At 42.7% G+C, this 21,905-nt stretch overlaps 1 protein-coding gene across 3 annotated transcripts in view; it reads left to right on the top strand.

The window, feature by feature from the left end:
• The first annotated feature begins 1,383 nt into the window (after positions 1-1,383).
• Ttc12 (tetratricopeptide repeat domain 12) overlaps positions 1,384-21,905 on the top strand; it is a 40,507-nt gene continuing 19,985 nt past the window's right edge. Inside the window, exons 1-8 of one of the 3 annotated variants that reach the window (XM_035444662.1) lie at positions 1,384-1,441; positions 9,509-9,669; positions 10,150-10,171; positions 10,833-10,910; positions 11,659-11,780; positions 14,882-14,941; positions 20,154-20,225; positions 21,545-21,605. In XM_035444662.1, coding sequence (XP_035300553.1) covers positions 1,384-1,441; positions 9,509-9,669; positions 10,150-10,171; positions 10,833-10,910; positions 11,659-11,780; positions 14,882-14,941; positions 20,154-20,225; positions 21,545-21,605 — 634 coding nt within the window. Of the gene's footprint in view, positions 1,442-9,508; positions 9,670-10,149; positions 10,172-10,832; positions 10,911-11,658; positions 11,781-14,881; positions 14,942-20,135; positions 20,226-21,360; positions 21,419-21,524; positions 21,606-21,905 lie in introns of those variants that run through there. The other 2 variants (XM_035444660.1, XM_035444661.1) reach the window with 2 other exon arrangements.

The raw sequence follows: 21,905 nt of genomic DNA, 5'->3' as shown, positions 1-21,905 counted from the left end.
TTAGAGTTGAACAGAGGCCACTGGCTTGGGACCCCAAGAATGGGCAGGTACCAGCTGCAGGTTGGGACTAAGTCTGAATGCACAAGGCCAGGACGCAGAGAAGTTGCCAGGCAACAGTGCAGCTGCCCCCGCCCTCCTGTGGGGTATACAGGACGGAGGGGCGGGGCGAGGGTGTGAGTCCCAGTCCCCCCTACCCCCACCGTCACTGCGCTCCCTGCCTGGGGCCTGTGTCTCTGCGCAGCTGCTGATCCCCTGACTTGGGTTTCTAGAAAGATTGGGTTTATAGAAAGATTTCTACAAGATCTCTAGAAAGATTGGCCATCTCTGTCGGTTAAGCGTTGGGTCTGTGCTAGCCTCGTACCCTTGGACGAGTTTCCAGGGGATTCTAACTGAGACATGTGCAAAGTCTGTTTTCTAGATAAGGGAGCCTCACTAATAACCCACCAAGTACCAGTTGCTAAAGTCAGCCCCTTGGCATCCTCTGGGTTCGCATTTTGGTTTCCAAACATGCACGGATAAATTGGGTAATTGTCCGTGACAAAGTTCGAATTCACAGTTGTCTTATATGTGTTGTATGACTGTGTGTTTTATGACTGTACTACTAAGCCTATGTGCCAGTCAGAACCACAGTATAGTGTATTTAAAATGTGCATCCCTGGGGGGCGTTCTCTCGTGAGCTGAGACCCACTGTAGGCCGGTGCTGGGGAAGCTTCAGGTGATCTTTATCTGTGTGGATACCTTTGGGTACTGCAGTTTATCATGCAGTCTTCCTGTCCAAAACCAAGTGCAATGAAGCCAATGTACTTTGGTGGGGGAGGTACTGAAAAGCAGACCCTGGTGTACTTTGACACCTTTTGCCAATTTGTACCTTCTCTTCATCCTCAGAAACAAGCCAGAGGCATAGGTTTTAAGCAAGTGTGGGCATGCACATGCAGATAGTCCTCTGTCTGCTTACCTGATGCTCTACCTGGCCCTAGCTTCTGATTAAGCATGCCTGTCATGACCAAAGTTGGGCATTACTCTCCTCCTCTAGCCCTGGCAATCCATAGCCTGCCGTCCCAGCATCCTTTGCATCTGATTCCTAAATTACAGTGGTTGATGTTGCCTTTGGTGGAATTATTGGAGAGCAATTTCCCCAGCGGAGGCAGGGCTGGCAGCTCTCCGGAAGTATTGCCACAAGTAATGAGTGTCCCTTGGCCTTAAACAGCAGTCGGAGGAAAACAGCTCACCCTGCTGTTTTTCATGACATTTACAAACACAAATCTGCCTTAATAATAGTAACTTGGCTCTTAGTCTTAGACAGATAATAAGCCCAATGGTTGTTTAGTGTTTTATGATTAATTTCATAATTTATACCACCTTCCTTAGAGATTTATGTCTGCAATGGCTGATGATCAAGAGAGAGACTTGCAGAGATTTCTGGAAAATGTGGATGAAATCAGTAAGTAGTTGTAAATCATGGACTGAGTTTTGTTCTGGAGAAGTGGAGTGGTTAAAGAGAAATGATGGCTGTAAGTTAGCTCCTGGCTTGTCTGACAGGTTTATGACTCTCAAAAAAATAAAAGTGTAATTGAAATTAAACAGAAAGGCTATTGAGGATTCAGTTACAGCCTTGGGGCAGTATTTTCTGCCTGTTAATTGGTATCATAGAAGCCGTTATGGATGGTCTCACTGAAATGCAGGCTGACCGCTCTCCTCCAAGCACCTTTTCAGTCAACAAGAGCTGGTGTTTCTATGTTCCCAGGGAATCTAGATACTCCCTCTGGGGTCACCGAGAGCCTGTGTCCCTCTTGCTGTAGGCAGTGTGTGGCTTTCCCTCCAGATCCACCAATTACATGAATGGCTTATGGGTTTCATCTTCTCTCTCCCCCGGCTAAGAACATCCTACCCAAGCTCAAGCAGGTAGCATTTCAGCGAACTTACTCTGAATCCACACAGCACACGGAAGAGATTCTAAATCAGTCCCTCTCTCCCCAGACTTTATGGAGCTTGGTTGAGGCTAAAAAGCCAGATTTAGAAATGGGATAACCTCGTGTGGATACACACTTGTGTTTTGTTTGTGTTCCTCACCAGCCTCTCCTCCACTCCTTCCTGAATGCTTTGGTGGCTCTGATGCACTGCTCACCCATCTCTCCGTGTGAGCCTACCTGTTTGCTGGTGTCTATACTACCTTTCTTTCAGAGATCAGGCTCTGTGGCCAGTTGCCAAGTGGACTCTAAATCACAAATGCTTCTAACTTGATGTGTCCAGAATTGAGTCATCATCTCTTAATTTCTCTCCTCTCCCCCTCCTAAGTCAAACTCCCCTCTCTGCCTTCTGTTTCTGGTCTTAGTTGGTGGCCCTATCACCCCCAAATCTACAAGCCAGTGGGACTCCGCCCACCTTTACACCCTATATCCAATCAGCCTTCAGGTTTGGATCCCCTACCCCACCCCCTGTCTGTCTTGTCTGAGCCACCCTTTGTTCTGGTTCCTCTCTGCAGACTCTTAACAACCTCTAATCGTTGTCCCTGCCACCAGGCCTACACTCCCCACAGAGTAATGTATCTAAAATGCAGATCTGGCCAGACAGTTCTCTGCTTGTGTTCTCAGTCACAATAAATCAGGAGCTCTCATCGGGACTAAGTCCTCACATGACCTTGTCTGTGAACCCTCTCATCTCTCTACACCTCACATGTGAGCAGCAACAAGCTGCTTGTAGTTTGCCCCCATACTCTGGTGCTCCATCTCTGCACTTGGACTTTGTCATTCCCTCATCTTTCTTTCCCTGTTTCGTTTTTGTTCATCCCCAGTTTACCCTGGTATCATTTATATCAGCATCATGCAATTGAATTTTCCACAGAGATCCAATGATCCAAATGGGCACTCTGAGCAGTGGGAAGGTGATCAAATTGCTAATCCTATTACATTTTTAACTAAATTTAATGGCCAACATGCATATAGATTCTATGCATCTATTCCTTAGCACCCCCTGCTGTGTATTATAGCTAAGTACTACACAATGCAGTAAAAGAATCATTTTTCTTTATGACATCCATAGTTCAGTGAGAAAACAGATATTAAACAAATAATTCCAAGGTAATGAGTAGAAGAAATAGAGAGTTGAAAAGTGCAGAAGAATATGACCCAGTTCAGGCAGTTGTCTCATAGGACTGTTATCACAAAATACCAGAGGCTAAGTGAACTAAACAGGGTAAATATATTTTATCACTGTTCTTGAAACTGGACTGTAAGAACAAAAGTTTGACAGGACTCATTTTTCCTTAGAACTCTGTATTGGTTTGTAGAAGGCCACTTCTCATTGTGTATTTACTCGTGTGTGTGTGTGTGTGTGTGTGTGTGTGTGTGTGTGTGTGTGTGTGTGTGTGAGTGTGTGTGTGAGTGTGTGTGTGTGAGTGTGTGTGAGTGTGTGTGTGAGTGTGTGTGTGTGTGTGTGAGTGTGTGTGTGAGTGTGTGTGTGAGTGTGTGTGAGTGTGTGTGTGAGTGTGTGTGTGTGAGTGTGTGTGTGAGTGTGTGTGAGTGTGTGTGAGTGTGTGAGTGTGTGTGTGTGAGTGTGTGTGTGAGTGTGTGTGTGTGTGAGTGTGTGTGTGTGAGTGTGTGTGTGTGGTGTGTGTGTGTGTGTGTGTGTGTGAGTGTGTGTGTGTGAGTGTGTGTGTGAGTGTGTGTGTGTGTGAGTGTGTGTGAGTGTGTGTGTGTGTGAGTGTGTGTGTGTGAGTGTGTGTGTGAGTGTGTGTGAGTGTGTGTGTGTGTGAGTGTGTGTGTGTGTGTGTGAGTATGTGTGTGTGTGTGTGTGTTTATATACAGGTGTGTGTTCCTGAGTATGAAGATGCACACATCTACTTCAACTTTTCTCTTATAGATAGGGTTTCTCACTGGGACCTGAGGCTTTACAATTAGACTATGGTCCCCAGCAGACAAGCCCCAGGGCCTCACTTCCCCAGCACTGGGATTACAGATGAACTGCCACATCCCAGCTTTTACAAGGGCATTGAGGATCAAACTCAGAGCCTCAGAGTTGTGTGTTAGCAAGCACTTTGCCAACGAGGCTTTCTCCCTAGCTTCTTCTGTATACCTACTTTGGGGGATTTTTTTTTCTTTTCCAGTGTACCTAAATCCCCCTTTACTACCCAGCGAGAGCCTAGGAGAGGTGGTCAGAAACAAGTCAGATCTTCCTAGGAAAAGTGCCTTCTGCTTGGTCATTGTCCCAGGTTGAAAACCAGGATATGGAGGGGTGGGGCTTCAACACATACAGGCACCACTCAGAAACTGCAGCATCACCCCTTCTCTCAGTGGTAGCCTTATCCCAGACATGCAAGTCCGAGTAATTCTGGGTCTGGTTCTGATTGGAGGAGTGGCTATCAAAGGGGACAGTTTTGCAGTTATTGACTATATTCTTGATACCTTTGCCTAAGGTGCTGACTCCTAAAGATGTCCCCGAAGCAGAGCACAGCTTAATGTGACTCTTCACAAAGACCTCTCTATGCATATTCTTATAAAGACACTGGTCATATTGGATTGGAACCCCACTCCTTATATCACTTAATGACCTCTTGAAAGACCAAATACAGTCATATTGAGGTGTAGGGCTTCAGCATAGATATGGCATACATGCATTCTAGCCTGTAGCAGCTGTCAACATTTCTCTCAAGAAGTGATACTTAAATAAAATCTAAAGGATCAATAGGAGTTGACCTTTGTGGCAGATATGAAGAAGTGTTCTATTTGGGAAATGAGGAGATGGGAAATCTGGATGCTAAGGAGACAGTGTGGTGCTTCCTAGAAACAGAAGGGCTGAAAAGGCCTGAAGGGATGCAGAGATATCAGCAAAGAGAGAAGGTCCCATCTGAATGAGGAGAAGCCCGAAGAGGGCAGTAGTGGAAGCCACAGACAAGAGCTCACATTTACCAAAAGCAAGCTCCAGAGACCCTTCAAGGGGCATCCTTAGAACAGGGTGTGTAAAGTAGACTAGAGTGGGGAAATGTGGTGCTGAGGCTACAGTCAAGAGGCTGCTCCCAAGTACTACAGGGAGTAGATGCCACCAGCTGGGCTCAGAGTTGAGGCAGCAGGCAAAGAGACACTACAGAATAGAAAAACATTTAGAAGTTATTCTTGACAAGCTTTAGTGTCCTTGGCTGTGGGGGCTGAGAGAGAATGAGAACTTAAGGATATGTCCTGAGATTTGAGTGACAGGAATAAGGCCAGTGATTTACTGAGATGGGGGCATTTGAAGCAGAACAGACTTAGAAGAAAGATGGGTGTGTCAAGTTTGATGAGTAACACATCCCAGAGAAGATGTTAGTGTGCAGTAGCCTTTAGGCTTGAGCCTAGAGAGATACATCTATAAGACAGACTTAGATTAAATGCTTAAAAATATAGAAATATTTACCAAGTAAATACAAATATTTACCAAGTAAATTCAAAGAAGGTAGATGCCAAACATTAATGTACAAAATGGACTTTAAAACAAAGGTCCTACTAAATTTTATTTAACAAATTTATATGTATTTTGATGTCATATTTTTTATATATTATGAACTAATTAGGCCAATAAAATTTACCTGCCAGACCACATACCTGACACCTCCTTTGGTGAATACATTAAATGTTTACCCTCCTAGCAATTTTCAAGTGTACAGTACATGACTTTGACTACTGTGTACTACAATGGAGGCATGTGTTCCTCTTGTCTGGGTATGACCTGCCTTGTACTCTTTGTTCTCCAGCCCCCTAAACAACCTCTGGTGACCACCATTCTACCCTGTTTCTATGAGTTGGGGAGCAGGCAGCATTGTGCTGTCTAGTCTCCAAGTGATCCTCTATGTTTCTATCAGGAATAACACTAAAGAATATGGGAGTGCCGATAACTCTGTGTAGGATGATTTTATTTCCTTTGTATTCATACCTTGAAATGAGGTTTCTGCATTTTTGGCCTCAGGGATATTGCATTTAAATATGAAAACAAATCTGTCAAAAATATTTAAGACCTTTGTGAAGAAAATTATAAAAATTTAATTGAAAGGGCTCCTGGTGGGGAAAATGGGGACATATAAGCAACAGAGTAAACAACATAGTTGTACATTATAATCCAAAGTAGAAAATAAATAGCCATGAAGTCACACTGACATGAATGAGATTGGATAAGTAAGTAGGTAAATGAATAAAGCAAGTCTCCTACTCAGGTGAATTCTTTATAACTTGTGTTTCTGTCATGGAGGTGTAGCATACCTCTTCTCCCCTTAAATGAGAGATTCATTAAGGCTTGCTTGCAAAGCATGCAGTATAGAAAGTGGATAGAAGCTGGCAAACACAACCTTCCACAAATGGTCACAGTTAACTTCATGGTAAATCATAGTGATAGCATGTACCCTAAAATGCTTTGGAATGTCTTCCTTCCCTGTCCTACAGCCCAAGTCTAGCCATTAGAAACATGCCAGATAAACCCAAGTAGGAAGACACTCTGACAAATAAGTACTGGGAACAGTTACCCAGTACTCTTGGAAACTGTTCAAGTGAAGCCAAAGAGATGACTCAGTGGGTAGAGGTGCATGCTGCCAAGCCTGATGATCTGTCCGTTCCCCAGAATTCTAGCCTCAGAACCCACCCGGTGGGAGGAGAGAACCAACTCCCACAGTCCTTTGACCACTGTGGCACCTGCACATTCATTCCACCCCTGAAAACACAGCCATTAAATAAATGTTAAGACCAACAAATAAAAGTTGTAGAAGTCGTCAGAAACATGGAAGGCTTGAACAACAGCCACACCCCCGAGAAACCGAAGGAAAGAACTATTGCAACCAGCTGCCCTTGATGAGATCCCAGGCCTGAGGAAGGACGTTAGGAGAAGCTAATCGAGTTGGAATGAAGTATGGGGCTTGGTCAATACAGATGGTATTAAAACACATAAGAGAACACCTATGTATAAAAAGACACATATTTTTTTTTTTCCTCAGAGATCATTTGGCAAAGACAATGATTGTCCTCAAATCCTTTTGCACAATTCGTTTAAATCAAAATCCCCAAAGTGGTTTGTGTTCAAATTTAACAAATTGCCTTTAAAGGTCCATGTGGAAGAGCAGAAAAAAAAATGGTGAGATCACATTCCACTGTTTGAGGTTTAAAACAAACAGACAAAAATCCTGCAGTGATGTGTCTGAGGATGAGCGTGCTAGAAAGTTCAAGCAGTGCAGCAGAAAGGAACAAGGAGCGTAGCACAGATTTCATATCTGTCACAGGGAAGACAAAACACACAGCGGGGAAGGTAAGGACTCTTCATCCTCAGTGAGGTGTGCTCTACCCTGCACAAGATTCAAGTCTACACATGGATCTGATGCAGGGATAGGGAAAGAAAATAACTAAACCCAGATTTAATATATAATATATATTTAATATATTTATATTATATTTAATATATACATATTATATTATATATTATATATATAATATATACATATTATATTATATATTATATATATACATATTATATTATATACATAATATATTTAATATATACATATATCTGTGTGAGTGTATATGCAGGTGCCCAAGGAGGCTGGGAGAGGATGTTAGACCAACCCAAGCCTGCATAAAAACAAATGAAAAGACATTGTACTCAAGGATAACTTCAAAATTCATGTGACCAGTTCAGAATTTATATGGAAGACATTTAAATCAATGCAAAGGGGACACATGACTCAGTAGAAAATGGGCCAATGATAAGAATAGGCATGTTATAGAAGAATAAATCTAAATGGCCCTCAAACTAATAAGATAGTCAGTCCCAATCATAATCATCAAAGTGAAAAATAACATGTTAATGAAATTCCAGTCTCATTCATTATGGTAGCAACAGTTTAAAAGTTTGACAATAGTCGGTGTTGACAACAATGTAAAGGAGTGCAGCCTCTTTCTTTATATTTATTTATTTTGTTTATTTATTAATTTTCTTCTATTTTTCTTTGGACTTACTCTCCCATTTATTTCATAAAAATTTTAATTAGCTTTATAAGATATAGAGCTTCATCATAGATCATTTTAAATTTGCACTTATTTGTTTACCAGGGAGAGGGGGTTGCATGCATGTGTGAAGGTCAGAGGGCAACTTTCAGAAGTTAGTTCCTTCCTTTCACTCTGTGGATCTTGGAGATAGAATTCAAGCGGTCAGCCTTGGCAGCAGACACCCTTATCTACTGAGCCATTTGGCTAGTCTAGAAACTCTTTCCTATAAACTACTTATGAAACTTGAAATAGTCATATCCTGAAGAATATATAGCATGCACATATAGGTATTTAACTCAAAATTTATCCACTGTCTGAAACATAAAAAAAAATGTATTCATATGAATATCTGTCAGTGCTAAATTGGATTACCCTTGACTCATGGTGCCCACACTATCTGGAACCACAGGTGTCATGCAAAATCTGCTAATTACATCACAAATAAAAAGTAGGCTACACAATAATGTACATCTTACAAAACCGTGCATCCAGGATGTTCAGGTAGATTGCAAAACTGGCCACAAGTGACTTTCTTCACTTCCATGGTACCAATACGTTTCTCAAACCCTTGAATCTGCATTGGCCACATGACTTACACAAGCAGAGGCTCAAACTTCATACAAGAGAGACAGCATCCCTCTGTGGTGAGAACCAAAGATGGATGCAGATGCGCACAGCTATGTGAGTTTGATGACATGACCTTGAAAGATCTCATCCCTGATGCCATCCCTTCCCCCTTTGAATGAATAACTTGTCCTCTATGTGGAATGATCAGACTTAGATTACCCCAAATTGAACGTCTTTAAGAGAATAATAGACTGCCTACTCTGGGATGACATAGTAGAGTTGCTGCAAGTGTGAGGATCACCTAGTCCAGTCAAACTGGGACCAGGTTCCCCAGATATTTACCCATCTTTCTCCATCAGTACTCAGCATCCCTAGTCAGGGCTGCTAGGTATGGATAGTTAGATTGGAGCGAAGTGCACAGATTCCTCTGGTAGGTGGGGTGGGAAGGCAGAGGAGAGGAATGCCTCTGAGTGACAGTCTATGAATACTCATCTGGATAGACAGTGCCGAGAAGAGAAGCAGGGAGGCAGCTAAAGGCAGTTGTTTTGTGAATCTCAAAGCTGCTTGTGTTATGCTGGTCTCCCACGCAGGATCACAAGCTTTTCAAACCAAACAAAGGGATATTTTTATTCATCATTTTTCTCTAATATTCAGCAAAATATGCAACTCCTAATAAGCGATCCATAAGTTACAACTGCATCCAGTAGTGATTTAAAGCTCTATTCCTTGAGGCCCAGAATTAAATTCTCTGGCTGTTTGTTCCCCTGCCCCGACCACCAGGCAAAACAAATGTTATTCTTAATTGTTTCTCATTAGTCCCAAAGACTCACTGGGCTTCCTATTACCTTCTTCTCCTGTCTAAAGATTGTCCTTATTAATTTTCAACGGATGGAGTCCTTCCTTTTGAAGAAGTTGTTCGATTGAGTCACATGTGATTTCTCCTCTAGCCAATTTAATTCAAGAGATGAATTCCGATGATCCTGCCGTACAGCAGAAAGCTGTCTTAGAGACGGAAAAGAGACTGCTGCTCCTGGAGAGAGAGCAAGAGGAGGACGGATGCAGGACCACCTTGAACAAGACCATGATCAGTCCCCCACGAGCACCTGAGGTTTCCCTTTCTGCTATGGAGTTATATAAGTAGATTCAGTCAGGAGGCCTGCTGTGATCTCAGACTGCCCAATGAAGCTGGGATAGTGTTGTTTCTCAGGCTTGCTAAATCTGTTTTCCATATGGAAAGTGTAAACTCTATGGGTGCTTTTTTCCTCTTGAGTGTCATGTTTAGGTTGTACTTATAAACTCATATGTTCTATCAGTTCATATTTCTAATACAATCACAGGCTGGGAGGTGGGGTGCCTTGACTTGGGCCATCTTGATTCTACAGGGTCAGGCCCAGGATTGTGCCCACAGTTACATCTCCAGCTTCAGAGCAAGCCCCTTAAATTTTAGAGCCATCAGTATTGGTGGTTAAAAGAAATGACCTACCTCCTTAATCACTGATGCTTTGTTCTCTTGGCTTATAAACACATTTACCAGAGACTGAGTTTTAAAAATTGTTTCTTTGTTTTTATGATAACCCGTGTCTTGCAGAATGCAGATGACATGAACCCAGGTAAGGGCAGCCTCTCTCTTTCCAATATGTTTTATTCATTTATGGTCAGGTTTTCTGTTCTGTTTTGTTTTATAGAATGTACCTTCCAGACCCTTAAATGATAGCCCCTGGGCTTGTAAACAACCCATCAACAAAAAACCATGCTAATCACTCAGGCCCAGTTCTGTGGTCTGAAGAGGCAGCATCCACAGGCTTTCCTGACATTTGTGTTTTTGTTTTCTCCCAGCCAATCTTTTGTAAACTGAATTCAGTTATTCCTTATGATCCAATTTACCCTTCACTGCCGAGGGGATGCTGATGTTTTCCATGTTGCTCAGTTCTGAGACTCATTATGCTAAATAGAACCAAAAAAGGTCTCTCTTCAAAGGAAAAACTCTTCTAAAAGACACAATTCAAATCTGAAGCATAGACATAGCCATCACGCATAATTACACAGGTTAGCATTTAATGTCAGATGAAGAAAGTGACATTTTTGCTGCCTCAGAATTATGTGTACAAGTGCGTGTTTATGCACATGTGTGTTCATGTGTGTGCCTGCATATGTATTCATAAAAAATAACAGCTGTGAAGTCCCACAGTAGCTTCCTTTGGAATAGGAACTAAAGGACTGATTGGAGTATCTGGCTTTTCTTTTTAATGCTGCAAACTGCTTTGCTGTCAGAAGCCTTCTTGGCATCTGTGGAGAAGGATGCAAAGGAACGAGCCAAGAGAAGACGGGAAAGCAGAGTCCTAGCAGATGGTAATTGTCTGTCCTTACGTTTCAGTAGCTGGGATGACTGGAGCGGGAAAGCGCCCATGAAAGTCTGTGTGCTGATGCATGAGGACACTGAGCTCCCTAGGGGTTATGGGGGCTGGGGTTGGTGATGGACTGGCAAGCCAGAGGACCTGACCAGGCAGAATCCATTGGTGATCTATCCTCTGTTCTTACTCAACACAGGACACAGCCTCAGTCAGCATCCCCAGGTAGACTGAGCCAATCAGATTCCTGAATGGTGCTTGGGAAGGAGGAAAGAAGGGAGGTTCCATGGGCTAGCCTGAGCTAAAGGTATAGTCAGAAAGAAAAGTGAAACAGGAAAAGGGGGATGAAATAAATAAAAAAATGATAAAGAGATGGGATATCATTGGGGTTGGGTGTGTGAATGTGCAGAGTGCTGCCTGGGTTATCCTAAGCACCCGATGGTATGTGTGATGCAAATCTTGCCCACTCCCTATCTTCTAGAAGATTATGGGGACACTTGCCTTGGTCCAAAGTAAACAAAATTGGGAGGAGCAGATGTAAGCCTCAATTCAAAAAAATATCATTTCTCTGAGGAACCACTTAGAAAATTCAGCATAGACTTGAAGGAGAAAAAAATTACTTAGAGAAATTGGACCTCAAATAACTGCAGAAAAAAACAAGTGGCAATGTATTGAAGTGGAAAACCTGCAATCTAGAAGGACCTCCTGACATCTGATGAGGGCTCACTGCTTGCCTTTTATTCTCACAGCCCTGAAGGAAAAGGGGAACGAGGCCTATGTCAAGGGGGACTATGAAACAGCCATCTTCTACTACAGTGAGGGTTTGGGGAAACTGAAGGACATGAAAGTGCTGTATACCAACAGAGCCCAGGTAGGTGTTCCATGCCAGGATCTGCAGTGGCGACTTGGAGAACAGGTGCTGGGAAGCCTGGCAAAACAAAAACCAGGGTAAACAGCACATTGGTGAGTGTAAATGTTTACCAAGCAGCTTTTGTGGTTTTATATTGCCTGTGTCCGTTTCCATGGTATAAATTCTTGCCATAATCAGTCTTCAGTCACCCATGTGACTGGGTCTGGGGAGAGTTGTGCATAACCAGCTTTCTCCACCATGCAAGTTGGCTCCTGCAAGCCACCCATGATGACCGGACACTTCATCCCATGTAGATAAAGGAGGCTGAAATGACCCATGAGAACTTGAAATCTGCCACCTTTGTATTTCCAGTGGACTCTCAAAGGCTGTTATCCTAGTTAGTTTTCTGCTCATTTTATCAAACCTGTGTTTTTGATTGCATGGTTGGGTAGCCTACAGCCAGTTTCTCAGGAACTCAGAGTTTCTAAACTCCTTGCCCCTCAGGTTTATTTCACAGCGAACCTCAGTTTCTCAAAACACTGGGCATAACTATCATCCCCCACCCCCATGTTTCTTACCTGCTGCTTAACGAAGGCAGGAGGCTGATAGCTATCATTGGAAACAAAAACATCACTAGCAACCTTATCTTTGAGATACAAAGAAGTCTGGGGTGGCAGATCCTATGATGGACAGGACCTGTCAGCAGGACCTCTATGAGACAGACTTGATGCCATGTCATTTACCAGAGAGAGAGGCAGCCACAGAGCCTCGTCAGTTCCAATCTCTGTAACTCAAGAATGCCTGTCTGGGCTTTATGGAAGAGAAGTATGTAGAGCAAGATACAGGACATTCGAAGGCTGGGGAGTCTGGAGAGCGGCACCGATTTAATGACGAATAAATCCAAGAGCAATATAGCTTCATTACCTCAGCAGTTTGCATACATCTGACTAGAGCCCAGGTATCCTTTCTCACCCTCATTTGTGGCAAAAACTTGTTACAAGGAAAACAAGTCCATAAAATAAAAGATGGCCAGAAGTCGTAGCAGTGCCCATCTCATTGCCCTAACAAGATTATAAATATGAAGTTATTAAGGACAAAATCTGCCATATATTTCTCCCTAATGCCCTGTCTGTGACAGCTATCTAATATCCCATTACTTACATAACACTAGAGCCATAAGTCCACTTAAAGAATTCAGAAGAATCCTTTAAGTGTAAGCAACCAACACAATTACTTTTCCTTCTTAGTTGGCACCAAATTTTGTATTGGAAAATATCTACCTACTGATGCTCATTCAGGCTAGTTACCCTGAAGTGATTAGAAAGCAATGGAATTGAATCACTTTTAAAATGTTGTGTAATTCAGACTTGTATCTAGTTCAGGTTGTCCATACCCCGTGATTCATCTAAATTAGTTGCATTTTTACTGTGTTCAATTTTAAGTCACTCTTTGATTAGTCATAAGGATCGCATTAAGAGGGGCTGTGGATAAATATCAGGAAGTGCAGTGAAAAGCTTTAGGGAAGCAATTTCTTCCAGCAAATAAACACAGAATGTGCTGCCTGGTATTTGGAATCACTTGAACCACTCACTATTTTTAAAATGCCTCTACTGTTTGCATGCCATGCTAGAAAACAATAAGGATGCTGGGAAATGACTATTGCTTGCTAAATAAAAAAAAAGGAAAAGCCTGCCTCCTCATTGCCTTTGTTTTTCCCCTACAGCTAATGTTATAATCAAGATTGCTGGTATTCAATAGATAAATCTGAAATTTAATTGCCATTTAGGAAAACTGGCTCTTCTGAAAATGGGGAAAGGATGGAGACAACACAGGGTGTCAAACTCAAGTCTTAAAGGAAAGAAGAGAAACAGAAAGGAAGGAAAACGTAAAAGGCCATATATGGATAAATTGTAGAAGTCCATGGCGACGTCTTCAGGGTTGTTGGAACCTTCACTCACAGTGCTGTGCATAGATCAGGGTCTCAGTTGACATCTAGAATGATGCTGACCTCTCCCTCCCTTATGACTTTCAAGTTCAACTCAAGGCCAGAAGAGGGAGTGTGTACAGCAGAAACCCATAGCTAGCTGACCTCTATTCCCCTCTCGATTTGTCTGCATGCTTTGGTTCCCCAGGAGTTACACCTGTAATTGGCTTTTTCATGGAAATAGCTCATCTTATTGCCAAGAATGTCACAGTCCCTTGAGAAAGTTTGGATCATGAATAAACCTAGATGTGGCGTGGGCTTTGTTCTTGGTGACTGATGGGATCCTGGAGAATCACTTCTCCTGGTCTCCTGGTGCTTGGATTTTCTTTATTACATGGGATGACCATTACTGTTTCTTCTAGAACGTTCCAAAAGAAAAGTACCTAAAATCTATGTAGTGCTTCTTGATAAGAAAAAAAGGTATATATATATACCTTTTTCACATATATATATATATATATGTATATATATGCATATATATGATAAGGTATATATATATATATATATATATATATATATATATATATATATATATCCCTTATCTTTCTCCCATTTTATTATTAGTAAATATTATTTTGAAAAATGGTTTTCTGCCTACATAACCTATACCCATACTTACATATGTACTTATACACACGTACATTTAAAGCTAGTAACCACATTTGAGAGAGAACATGTGGTATTTGTCTTTTTGACCCTTTTATATATTTCCCAGGTTGATCAGTTTCCCAGCAAATCTCATGTTTCTTTATGGCTGAACAAAATCCCGTTGTGTATCTGTATCATATTTTTATTAACCATTTATATGTTGATGGACATCTAGGCTGGTTCCATGTCCTCCCTAAATGTGCATGCAGGTATCTTGGTGTTAGGATGTGGAGTCCTTTATGTAAGTGCCTAGAGGTGTTACAGCTGAGTCTTATGGCGATTTTCAGAGGATCTTCCATATTGACTTCCATAATTGTTACACTAATTTGTAGCTCCCACCTGTGAATAAGGTTCCAAGCTTTCCCCATATCCTCAAATCCTTGTTATGTTCTTTCTTTAAATGCTGATGTCAGCTGCTCTTTATGTACTGACTAATGGCTCCTTGATACAGAATTGTGTCTGACTGATAATGGTATTTGTGTCATTTCAGGCTTATATAAAACTTGGAGACTATGAGAAGGCCCTCGTGGACTGTGAGTGGGCTCTGAAGGTGAGAGACTGTTTCCCTTCCCCTATGACATTACTGGGCTTGGCTGGGGCCCCTCTCTTAATTCTAAAGTGCATAGAAAGCAACTCTGGAACCACTCAACTCCTGGGTGCCACAAATAGTCCTTGGGGACAGTATTCCAGACAACTAACTCTTTAAATAACCCTAAATCCAAGCCTCCCTATCTCCTTATCACATGGGGCTTTTAAAAAAATTAGCCAAAAAGCCCTTCTCAGGGGAGAGGGCACATGAGCCCCCAAATGGCCTAGAAACAAGAAGTGTTTATATCTAAAATGCTTATAGATTTTGTGTGGCATTCCATAAAAATATGAACTTGTCTCTGTCTGTGTGTGTGTCTCTATCTCTCTATTTCTGTCTTATCTTTCTATCTCACCGTCTCTGTGTGTGTATGTCTCTCTCTCTCTCAATCTGTCTCTCTCAAACTCTCTCTTGCACTTGTTCTCACCCTCTCTACCATAAGACTTTTCACATATTAGGCAAGAATCCCACCACTTGGCCACATCGCTGAGCCTTGTATATTCTGAGACAAGGTCTCACTGATCTAGCCCTGAACCTTCTATCCTTCTGTCTGCCTCAGCCTCCCTGTTAGTGCAGGCCTCCTACGATTATAGGCCTGTACCATCTTGTCTAACATCATAATATGTATCACTTTGTTGTAATGTGACAATATTATTTTAAACAACTTACCATCAGGTAAGATTTAGATGCTAGGAAAATAATCCAGGTGTGTGTCCACTGCTTCTAATTCCCGGGGACAGCACACTTAGCCTCACCCAATGACCATGGCCTAAATCAGGAGGAATACACACTCACAGCCACATACTGGGCATATTTTCTTGATAATCTTTAAATTTTTATCTCTCTCTCTCTCTCTCTCTCTCTCTCTCTCTCTCTCTCTGTGTGTGTGTGTGTGTGTGTGTGTGTGTGTGTGACTTGTGGGTGTGCATGTCATAGCACATGGATAGAAATCAGAGGATGGTCTTGTCCTTCCACCTTTAGGTGGGTTCCAGGCATTAGACTACTGTCACCAGGCCTGTGTGGCAAGTGCCTTTACCTGCTGAGCCATCTCAATGGCTCCTCCTAACTTCCTTTTTATTATTGATGGTATAATCAAGGGAAACTGGTGTGAATTAGAAAATCCCCCCTTGATTCCAATGGTTGAGAAAGCATGTGTGAACCTGCAGGTCACCTGAAGCACCTGATTATGTCATCCATCAGAAGGCACAGTGTGGGGGAAACACTGCTCCATCACACTTGGCAGGTCCCATGCTGATGCCAGCATCATACCTCCAGCATAGAACGTGCTCACCCACACTGTCACCTTGTTTGCTCACAGTTGCTTTTTCTGTCACCAGTAATTAGGAGAAAAGAAAGACCAGGATGTTTTCCTTGGCTGTTCCAACGGTAACAGAAAAACAACAACAACAACAAAAAAAAAAAAAAAACCCACATCATTTTCTGTGGGCTCACAGCACACATTCTGTTAGGTACCACCGTTTTCCACACTTTTCTGACCAAAAGATGAAGCCTCAAAGATGAATTAAGCACTTTACTCAGAATCACAAAGCCAGTGGCCACACTGACTGTAAGCCTGTACTTGTAACTATCTACTATAAAAAAGTTCCTGCCAGGATCCCTGGAAACAGATCCCATTCTTTTCTGAGAAAGAAACAGGGTCTCCTCACAGGACCTCCAGGGTATCTTTTCTAATCAGTCAAAGACCAAAGAGGTAGACACACCCAGTGCTGGCCCAGGCTAACACACTGGCCTCTGCCCTAATGTTGAATGAAGGTCAACATAATTAACTTAATGATGACACCAAAACAGAGCAGGCCCAGTGGAACTGGCACTAAAATACTCACTGGCACTGTTAAGTGTCCAGTGAGGCTCCCAGCTGACGAGGTTTGGGTTGACACAAAAGGAATTTGAAAACTGGTGATTTCCCACAACTTCCAAGAAAGGGTTTGCTCTCTTTAAAATTCTTTAAAATCTCAGTAGTGAATATCTTTAGCATTCTATTATTAATAGAATGGGGACTTGTGTGCCAATTTAACATTTTTGACACTTTTAAATTGGAAGAGACCAGCCTAAGAGAGATTTCAGGTCTGATGTTCCTTGTCAAAGTCGATAAAGGCGGCAAAGCTGTTTTCCATTAGGAGCAGACCCGCGTCATCTTCATTCCTACCCAGTGAAATACATCCCAATTTGAGGGTCGAAGCCCTTCAAAGAGATAAATGCATGTGGCAGAAGGCTCTTGGTTAGACTGGACAGGTCCAGTCATAAGAAGATCTATTCGTTGTTCTTTGTGGGTAGAGGAGAAAGGTGTTGACAGGCTGTATCCACTTCTCTATGCCACACCAGTATAGGGCATGGTCTTCGGACTATAGACATCTAGTGTCCCAGCCATATAGCCCTGTATTCTGCCATGGATGTGCTCCGAATATCTGGTTCCCATAAATGGAAGTGAGGAGCATCCTCCCTCCCCCTGGTCACTCCTTTTCTGCTTCCTGCATTTCATACTTTGTGAATTTGCTATGCTCACCACTCTGTTTGCTTCCTCCTTTTCTCTAGGAGCTGTGTCCCCAAAGCTCCCTATCTCCTCTCATGGATGCACCTGTCATCTATGAAAGTAGCTTTCAGACCTGCTTCCCCAGCTCCAGATCCATCTCAGCTACATCATACAGGTTTCCACTTGGCTGACTTTGGCTTCACAACCACCACCACCACCACAACCACCACCCCTGCCACCAAGGAAGTCTACAAGCTAACACTGCTTGCCTTCATGACCTCTTTGCATCTTCCAGACATCTGAACTCAGTTCTGACTTCTCATCATGTATATTTAGTTGGTGTTGGTCTTTCTTTGACGTAGCTCTGATGCCTGCACTTCCGTTCCTGCCACTGTCACCAGGACTTCAGGCATCAGCCCTCCTTCCAAGCAACTGTCTGGACTGCTTGCTCACCTCCCTGCCTTTCTCTGCTCTGGTCACTACTGCAGGCCACCTCCAGACCATCTTCCCCCCTTGTCACCATGGACATTTGACTCTCTTGATATTTGAGACTTCCTGGGGGAGTCTTTTCAGCCAACCTTTTCCAGCCCTGTTATTCCTCCACCCAATACTTCAATCCCAGCTGTGCTGTCGTCCATAACACTACCCATTCCCTTCTCTTTCTGTCACGCTCCCTTAAATTCTAACATTCACTCCAGATTCAATGCTAACCCCTCTCCCATTGCCTGCTCCAATTTAGACCCTATCTCTTAAGTGGGCTAGCATGTCCTGTAGAGTCGATGTTCACTTTTTTCATAGCATATTTCTGAAAGCGATTTGGTTTTATTTGTTGTTGTTGTTGTTGTTGTTTTGGATACCGGGATCTTGGGCATATTAGGCAAGCTACATCTCAGTCCTGATAACATTTTTAAAGCCTCATGTCCTGGAATTAAGTAGCCAGATTTCAAATTCCAGCTCTGCTACATACCAATTACACAGTATCAACCCTCTCTTGCTCTGGTTTCCTTGCTGTGAGATGGGGGTGACTGGCCTGCTTTCTGGCATCTCTGTGAGGCTCACGGAAGAAGCTCCTACAAGCCATCAAGCTGGATGCTAGCTCTTGGGACAGACTGATCAGCCTGGGCTCTCCTTAGTTTCTTCATAACTCCCATTCATTTAGCAGTAGGTCAGGAAATGGTGTGCATAAAAACATGCCTTGTAAAGCTTTCTCCAGCATTTATTGTTCCCTCTTTTACTATTATTTAGCCTTTCTTTAAATCACATTTGCTGTGAAATGTATTGTTGCTGCTGTAACCACAGCAACAGCAGCTAATAGAGTATTACCCAGCAGAGTACTAGGTGCTACATGATTCTTCCTCCCAACAGAGTGTGTGTGTGTGTGTGTGTGTGTGTGAGAGAGAGAGAGAGAGAGAGAGAGAGAGAGAGAGAGAGAGAGAGAATTGATCAGCTAATTAATTACTCTCTTTACTTCCCAGATAAGGAAAGTAGTTTTTTCCAAAAAGCTAGTGGCCTAACTAGCATTCTTAGCTGTTGATAAACCTGGAACATTTTAGACTTCTAAGATTGACCTCTTGAACCATCTAAATCTAACCCCTAAAGAACGTTTCACCTGACTCAATACTTTGCTTATAAAGGGATCAGTGAGTGTTATTTAACTGATGTTTCAAATTTTAGCTCATATATCTGTGCTGGATGGCTCCCTGCAGACCTAGGATGAGGAGGAGAAAGCAGGGGAGGGCCCTTCTGTGAATGGTATATCCTTGGCTGTACACTTAAAGCCTCCCTTTTGTATGGGTCATCCATCTAGATCTTAAGTGATATCAGCATGAATTTCTGGTTGTTGTTTATGATCCAAAGAATGGTTTACAATAGGATGGAGGGAGAAGAGGAAAGGGAGGGAGAAAATGCATGGTGAGGGTAAAGGAGGGAAGGGGGAGAGAGAAAGAGCATGCAGGACCGGAAGGGAAGGAGAGGGAGAGAAACTGCATGGGGGAGAGAGAAATGTCAAATACGGTGCTCAGAAGCATTGAACAGAAGTTGACTGGAGACACCTCTTCAAGGCAGGCGGCTGGAGTCCCTGATGGAGAGTCCCAAGCAGAGCAGAGTGTCTGAGTAAGAGAACAAATAGCTACAGGTAGAGCTAACATCATCAAGCCAGGCCCTCAGGACTTCCAGCAAAAGTTGATGACATCCAGGCAGCCAGCTGGAGTTCCCAAAAGAGCTTCCTCTCACGGAAGAGCTTTCCATGGCTGAACTCCCCCCCTCCCAGCCTCTCCTTTCCACCACAGGCATGCTCATCAGACAACCTGTAGTAAGTGCCGCTGTTTTCTCTCCCCAGGGGCAAACAGGTGAGGATATATATGCTCCTTCCAGATGATTCTAGCATTCAGCCAATGTTGAGGGCTATTCTAAAGTTAGGGTCTTGCTACTTCTTGACAAGAGTCTCTACATGGAAGTGAGAGCTGAAAGTATCACTAATTTGGAAGAGAGCATGCCCATGTGTCCAGGATCCTTGCAGGCAGCAATTAGCTTGATCACAAATGCACAGAGCAGCCTTAATTGTCAACCTGGTAGCTGTCCTGAGAACCAAAGTGCTGCCCTCGTTCTGTTAACTAGGCAGGCAGGGGAGTGCCTAATGACTTCAGATCCTCAGAAAAATCTGATCAGCCATTCTCTTTCACACAGTGTGATGAAAGATGCACAAAAGCCTATTTCCACATGGGGAAGGCCCACCTGGCCATGAAGAACTACAGCAAGGTAAGTTCTTAGCTAAGTGTGTAAGTTAGCTCACAAGTTGGGTAGGTGTTAGTCCACTTTTAGTGTTTGCTGAAGTCCCGAGATAATGCAATTGGGAAAGATGTTGCATGAATTCCGGAACAGTCCCACTAGCTGTTGGACTCATGTCAGCAGAGTCCCTCAGCAGAATATTCTATTTGTACTGGTTCAACTTCTCAGAGAAAAGACATGAACAGAAAGAAAACAAAATTCACTTGCAATCTCATTGCTCCAAACGTTTGTGCATACTCACTACAGCATCACATAGTTAATCCCAGTGTTGATGGTGTAAGTAGTAGGGAGTGATGGGATCCTAGGTCCCAAGCCAACAGAAATCATTCATAGTTTGGTCTGGGGCTGAGGAGATGTTGGGTTAAAAATATACACGTCTATCCTGGAATAATGCTCTTTTTTTCTAATGTGATATTTTTATTATATTCATTCTCTTTTTGTTGTTGTGTGTGTTTATGAGCCTGGTGTGGCACAGAGGTCAGAGGACAACTGCTAAGCCATCCCTCCAGCCTTCTGTTCATTCTTAATCTTAGTTTTCTAGATGAGCCATGATAAACCTTGAGGATATGAGTGTTTATTTTCTTAGTTTTTTTTTTTTTTCTCTTGAAGACTGGCTGGGTACTCTCTGGGGATAATATATATATATATATATATATTATATATATATATATATATATATATATATTTGAGCAATACTATCTTCGCCCCCAAATTGCCCTGAACTGCTCTTTTTTCTAGAAACTTTCTACTTAACCATTTCTTCAGTTAAGAGCTAACTGATAAGCTCTCTAGCTCATTCTGAAGTGGCCAGTGATTAGCTTCCTCGCTGGCTGATTTTGCAGCCTGCTCTCTTCTATTCCTGGGTCTCAGTCAACACAGTCTCCAGTTTTGCTGAGTTCCTGACTCCCCTGGGTAAAACTGATAGTCTCTAGTGCAAATATCAAATCTAAGTTTAGCATATACATTATGATTATTCTTACTTTTGGCAGACATGAGCCACACAAAAAAAAATAATAATTCAAGACTGGGTAGTAGACATCACAGTTTGTGCTTAACAAACAGGTTTTTAAAATGAATTTTTGCAACAGTACCTGTAGTGTCACAGAACCTGAGAAGCCCAAGCAAAAATATCAAAAGCTCACTGTTCTCCCTGGCCACCTCCTGTGCTGGGAGCAGGGGGAAAGATAAGAAAGGATAATGAAGGAAGCAAGCCCTGGGATGCCCCACATCTGGCCTATAATCACAGTTACCCCCTGACCACCTTTCAAGGTCTTGTTTCTGTTTCTCAGTCTAGAGAGTGTTATCAGAAGATCGGAGAGATAAACCCCAAGCTTCAGACACAGGTGAAAGGTGAGACTGTCCCTGCTGCTACAATCCCTCTAAATCCAGTTTTCCTTTGCACTCCACTGGGGTGCCCTCCCTACTTTCTCTGCCCTGGTCAAGACCACAGCCTTGCCTTTCCTGCACTGCCCAGCCCTCCCTATGCTCATCCTCCATCTGTTTCCATATTTAGACTGCTCCATGTCTTTTCTTGCATGCCATCCTCCCATAGACTTGCAGACTGCCCCAAATTTCCAGGATGTCTTAAGACGTGGTTTAGATTTTACTTTGCTCCTAAACGACTTCTTCCTGAAGAAGAGTCTGAATTAT

The sequence above is a fragment of the Cricetulus griseus genome, chromosome 4 (genome assembly GCF_003668045.3).
Source record: "Cricetulus griseus strain 17A/GY chromosome 4, alternate assembly CriGri-PICRH-1.0, whole genome shotgun sequence".
NCBI lineage: Eukaryota > Metazoa > Chordata > Mammalia > Rodentia > Cricetidae > Cricetulus > Cricetulus griseus.
Note: the sequence above shows the minus strand (reverse complement) of the source record. Positions and strands in the feature narration are given on the sequence as shown.